General features: G+C 59.6%; 1 protein-coding gene across 1 annotated transcript in view; it reads right to left on the minus strand.

Annotated features, from left to right (window-relative positions):
• Window positions 1-83: 83 nt before the first annotated feature.
• WHRN (whirlin) overlaps window positions 84-5,785 on the minus strand; it is an 89,781-nt gene continuing 84,079 nt past the window's right edge. The window contains exons 9-12 of the mRNA XM_077769917.1: window positions 4,086-4,623; window positions 1,775-1,956; window positions 1,136-1,258; window positions 84-942 (exon numbers count right to left, since the gene is read on the minus strand). Of these exons, the coding sequence (XP_077626043.1) occupies window positions 760-942; window positions 1,136-1,258; window positions 1,775-1,956; window positions 4,086-4,623 (1,026 nt within the window). The 3' untranslated portion in view covers window positions 84-759. The remainder of the gene's footprint in view (window positions 943-1,135; window positions 1,259-1,774; window positions 1,957-4,085; window positions 4,624-5,785) is intronic.

The following is a 5,785-nucleotide window of genomic DNA, read 5'->3' on the forward strand; positions in this document are numbered from 1 at the left end:
CTGTAGTACCCACCCCCGTTCAGGTCAGGAGCAGTCAGAACCCCAGCCACAAAGGCAGGCCGCACAGCATGCGGACCCTAACCTTGTTCCGATTTCTTTATTGAAAAATTAAAGTCATAAGCTCTGTATATAAATACACCGACGTCGCTGGTCACCTGCAAGGCCTCTGGGATAGGCTGGGGGTGCGGCGGGAAGCTGAGGGCTTGGGGTCCCCAGGGGTGAGGAGAGGGGAAATAAATAATAAATACTTTGGGGGGGATAAGGAGCCAGGAAGAAAGGGGGTGTGGAATGGGGGGGGTTTCCTTGATGCTTATTTGTGGCACTGAAGGTCCTGTGAGATGCCCCCTGGCCGGGGGCTGTGTCCGTGAATTCTCACGTGGCCTCACTCCAGATAAAGGCTCAGACGTATGAGGACGGGCCAGGCCCCAGCTGGCGGGGGAGGGGGGCACCGTGCCCCTTATCCGACCCAGAGGAACGGGTCCTGGCAGGCCTCAGGAGGACGTCCTCTCCTTCCTGAACCCATGCTGTACTGGGCACCTACTGTGTACGCCGGGCACGACCCCGGATCCTGACCTGCCCTTCTGTCTGCCCCGCTGGGCCTTCTTCTATTTCTGGGCCAGTAGGCCGGGAAAGAGCGGGGGCGTCTTGCTGCTGCCTGGCCACGCAGCCCTGCCCCTCACGGGGCTCGCTAGTGCCGGGAGGGAGGAGGGACTGGGGCCTGGGACTGGGCCGCAGAGGGAGGCCGTTGGGCCTCCGCCTCTAGAGCATCACATTGAACTCGGTGACCAGAAAGTCGACGTAGTCGCGCTCCTTGGTCTTGAAGGCCTCGGCGATGACGCGCGCGGCCTCCCGGTGCTCCTTGCCCCGAAGCGTCAGCCCGTTCACCTCCAGGATCACGTGGCCCACCTTGAGCTGCCCACAGTTGTGGGCCGAACCGCCGCGCTGCACGGGCAAAACACAGAGCAGGGGCACACGAGGCACCTGAGGGCCAGGCTGGCTACGATCTGGGTGTCCGCTGGCCCGATGAGGGAAACTGGGGCTCCCTGAGGGCCAGAGGCCTGGGTCTGCCCGCGTGGCAGAGGCCTGAGATGCCGAGAGTGGGGACACCTGATCAGGTGGGGGCCTGGGGAGGTACCTGAATTGTGACGATCCTAGGCAGGGGCTGCCGGGTGTCGGCACCACCCTCGATGGCGATGCCCAGGGTGGCCGCGCTTTTCTTCACGCGGACCAGGGTGGACGTGGGCTCCAGGAGTCCGGGCTGCAGGTGCGAGCAAGGACACCAGTGGCCGAGTCCTTCTCGGCAGACAGGCTTGGCTGGGGGGGGCCGGACCGACCATGACCTGTCCCCTGGGTCCGAAGGGAGCCACCAGTATGCCAGCGCTAAGCTAAGACCCTGGTGTTCCCAGATGGCTAACTGCTTCAAAAATCCCTGTGGCTCAGGAGGCTAAGGGGCTGGCCCGGGGCTGCCACATGGTGGCCCCAGGACTCAGACGCAGGCCTGACTGCCTTAGCCCATGTGTCATCTCAGAACTGAGCCTGAAGACCCTCGAGACCGACTTTTAGTGCTTGACTTGTCAGTGCAGCGGCCGAGGGAGGGCCTAAGCTGGGCCTCCCGACTCCTGACACAGCGCTTTCCTGTACCCACAACCCTCCAGTGATGGGGGCTCACTTCCTCCCCATGGGCCCCTGTCAAGCTGAATCCTGGTTGGGGACCTCCTGCTCCCCACCTGGGGCCCTCCCCCCAACCCCAGTCCTCTGACCGCCCCTCGCTCACCGGTTTGGTGGCCCCCTCTGTGGTCCTCTCATTCCGAGGTGGCTCCTTGTTACTCCTGCTCTTGGTGGATGCCATCTGTCTGCCTCGGCCTGGGGCGCTGGCCTCTGCCTCGCCGGCGTCCACGCCACTGTCCTCGCTCAGGGTCTGCCCGCTGTCCGAGAGCTGGGAGAGTGTGGAGGCTGCTGGGACAGGGGGACAGGCAGAAGAGCAATGGTTTAATACAGTTGGGGTCAGGAGGGCTTCCTGGAGGAGGTGATGGAGCTGCAGGCTGGAAGGCTGTGGGGATTCCCCCAGGCACGGACTANCAGAAGAGCGATGGTTTAATACAGTTGGGGTCAGGGAGGGCTTCCTGGAGGAGGTGATGGAGCTGCAGGCTGGAAGGCTGTGGGGATTCCCCCAGGCACGGACTAGGGAGGAATGAAGGGATCACAGGGCTAGAGGGAGGGGAGACTTCCAGACACCTTTCCACCATGGAGACCAGCCCTTCTGGCTGGCTCTGGTTCCAAGACAGCCAGAATTTCTGCTCTGACCACCCAGTTCTCAGCCCATGGCAGAATGACTAAAACAGAGGTCAGGAGGCAAACCCAGCCTATAAATGTGGGTTGTTTTTTAACGTGCACCATGCTGTCAAATTTTAATGATGAACCAACACATTCAAATTCAGATAGTTTGTATAAAAATTAAATCTCTAGCCCCTCAATTAAAAAGTAGAAAGTTTGGGACGCCTGGGTGGCCCAGCTGATTAAGCATCCAACTTTGGCTCAGGTCATGACCTCATGGTTTGTGAGATCGAGCCTTGGGCATCGGGCTCTGCACTGGTGGTGCGGAGCCTGCTTGAGATTTTCTCTCTCTCCCTCTCTCTCTCTGGCCCTCCCCACTTGTGCACGCTCTCTCTCAAAATAAATAAATAAACCTTTAAAAAATGGAACGTTTGCCATGCCTGGTCTGTATCCTCCACAGCCCCAGGCTGAGTGGTGGGCACAGACCCTCATTCACCAGTCAACCCAAAAGCTGTTTCACTGTGTGCGTAGTGGCTTGGCCCCTTGTTTGGGACATGCTAGAGTCGGCCAGGTCAGATCTGAATCCCCTCTGACCAGCTGTGCAAACCAGGGTGACTTACACAGCTTCTCTGAACCTTCATGTGTTTGTTTCAGTACAAAAGCAAGGGTACCCATCTGATCGCGTTATCACGATGACGAATAGATACAAGATGACGAATAGATACGATGTGTAGGGTGAAGCCAGCAAGAGCACAGGCTTGGGCTAAACTTCTCCCTTCCACGGTTACTTTCTGTGCCTCAGTATTTTCATCTGAACAATGGGGATAATAATACCAGCCTCACAGGGCTGCTGGTAGGGTTAGATGAGGTGATAATAGAGGCAAGGCCACTAGAACCACATCCGGCACACAGGAAGTACTGCCAGACTGACCGCTTTCATCACCGTGTGCTGGGCTCCGCGCCAGACACCTCCGGTTTCCCTCACCACACCCTGCCGTCCGTCACCAAGCTCCTGAGCCCGGGGGCCCTGCACTCTGCATCCTAGCCCGCCCACTGCTTGGCATACAGTGGGCACTCAGCTCGCACACACCGCCCCTCCCCTCCTACCCCCCCTCCCCCCCCGNCAGCGGAGTTTTATATCACTTTAGCCACAAGATGGCAGCAGAACCCAGCAAAATGCACCCAATTTGCTACAGAGAAGGAGATCTAGCACCCTCAGAGGGTCCCGGCTTTCTGGGAACGACAAGCTGGCCATAAGCCGCCCCCCACCTCCTCAGTTGGGCACCCCTGGAAATTCAGGGGCCGCAGCTTAGCCCCAGGTGTCTGGAAGGTCCAGCCTGCACTCTGACCCTGCAGCCCCGGCTCTGGAGACCTCCAGGGGGTCCCAGACACCGTAATTTCAACACTCTGTGCCAGGCCCTGGGGACGGAGACCACAGAGGCCAGCCCTGCCCTCAAAGAGTCCAGTGTCACTGGGGAGACAGTCGGGGGCTGCGGGGCAACCAGGTCCAGATGTGCTGGAGGAGCCCGACCCTCCCAGGGGCCTGGCGGGCTGTCACCGAATCTCCTCCCCATGGCTTGTCCGCGGTCATACACTTAGTTCCAAGTGGCAGAGCTAGGGCTCACGCTCACGTCAACACAGTCTCAGGACCCTGTCCCCGGGCACCCCGGCCCTGCACAGGGCACGCTGAGCGAGCACCTGCTTCCACACTCAGTGTCGACGGGCAGATCCGCCTGCAAGGGCCTGGATGCCCCCACGACCACCGAGAGGGCACCCTGAGCCCAGCCCACGCGGGGCCGGCCGGTACTCACTGCGAGTCTGGGGCAGCGCCCTCACTTCGTTCACATCCGGCTCGCTGTCCGGCCGGTGCACCTCCACCATGACGAAGTGCTGGTTTGTGCCTGTCACGTCCGGCCGGCCGGAGGGGGAGGGTGGCGGGAGGCAGCCCCCTGCCAGCGTGGCCTCTGGGGGGGTGCTTTTCAGGTGTGGCGGCGACTGGACTCGCGGAAAGGGGCCGATGGGGTGCTGGCTGACCAGGGCCAGGTGGGCGTCCAGCGGCCTCTTGGAGCCGGGGTTGGCAGGAGAGACAGAGGCGTAGATGGGGGAGTAGGGCGAGTCTTGTGCTGAGGGGGCCCCCGGGGCGGGTGCGGTGCCCGCCGGCGGGCTGTGGTTCCGAGGGGCCGAGAAGACGATGCCCGAGCGGGAAGACGTGGAGGAAGGTGGCTGCAGGTCCTCCTTCCCTGGCTTCCTCTGCTGGGCAGGCGGGCGGTCGTGGCCTGGGGCCAGAGGGGGTGGGGGGGGCGGCGGCTTGTAGCCAGGCAGCCCCTCGGAGGCGGCTTTCACATCATCCTGCCAAAAGACCCAACAAGAGTAGAACGAGTCAGAGCCCATCGTGGCTGGTGGAGAGGGGCCCCGAGCAGACCAGGCCCCGGCTGGAATGCCGTCCTGCTCTATCGGCTCTTGGCTACACTGCTCTGAATAATGCAACACTCGAGTGGAAAGCTTCTCCCCCCCCTCCGTCTCGGCAGCTGATAAGCGTCGGGATCTTGGCCGGCGTCTCTGGGGAATGGCATCGTTACCTTTGGGAACTGAAGTTCTTGGTGTCGGCCAGGGCTTGTCACAGGGAACAACACTTACTTAGAGGTGGATGCAGAGAATGGGAAAACAACAACAGAAAAAGCATGTCTTTGGCTTTTCTTTTTTTTTTTTTTTCCAGGAACTTTTTTTTTTTTTTTTTAAAATATTTTTATTTATTTCTAGGAGAGAGAGANGGGTATCATGGCCCCTAGAGACAGCAGGGGTGCAGCACTGCAGGGAGAGGGAATGGATAGAAAGTGACAGTCGCAGGGGCTCGGGGGCTGTGTGGGCAGGTCACGGCACCTCTCTGGGTCATCTGGGCAATGGGGAAACCTGCATCTAGCCGGCAGAGGTGAGGGGATGTGCAGAACCACGTGTGTAACGTGCCAGCAGGTGCCTGCCACACACAGCAGGTGCATGGGGAGCAGCAGCCATGGCTACGGCCATTGCTCTCTCCTCTCTGCTTATGCCAACATCCAACACTTGTAGAGTTTGGATGGCAGTGTGGGCACCGTCACAAACCTTTTACTTAAATGAACTATTACTTCTTGCCACAAACTTGCAGGGTAGGTACACAATTATCACCCCCATTTTACAGAGTGGAGAACCGAGGCACAGAGAGGTTAAGAAACTTGCCCGACGTCACACAGTCAGTGGCAGAGGTGGGATTTGAACCCAGGCAGTCTGGCTCCAGAGTCTAGGCCGTTCAGAAAGTTATTTGGGTCAGAAACACCAAGGTGGTGCTGCCGAGGCTGGTGACGGGCACACAGCCGAGGTCACATTTAACTCCCATTTCCAGGGTGGTCATGTGGCCCCTTCAGGGAGTTCACACGCTCTGTGTTTTTGGTACATGCGATGATAACGTTCAGATAACATATCAAAACTAACACCAACTCAGGAAACAAACAGCCTGACGCCCCGGGCCCCCCCCCCC

The sequence above is a fragment of the Crocuta crocuta genome, unplaced genomic scaffold, assembly GCF_008692635.1.
Source record: "Crocuta crocuta isolate KB4526 unplaced genomic scaffold, BGI_CrCroc_1.0 scaffold95, whole genome shotgun sequence".
Lineage (NCBI taxonomy): Eukaryota > Metazoa > Chordata > Mammalia > Carnivora > Hyaenidae > Crocuta > Crocuta crocuta.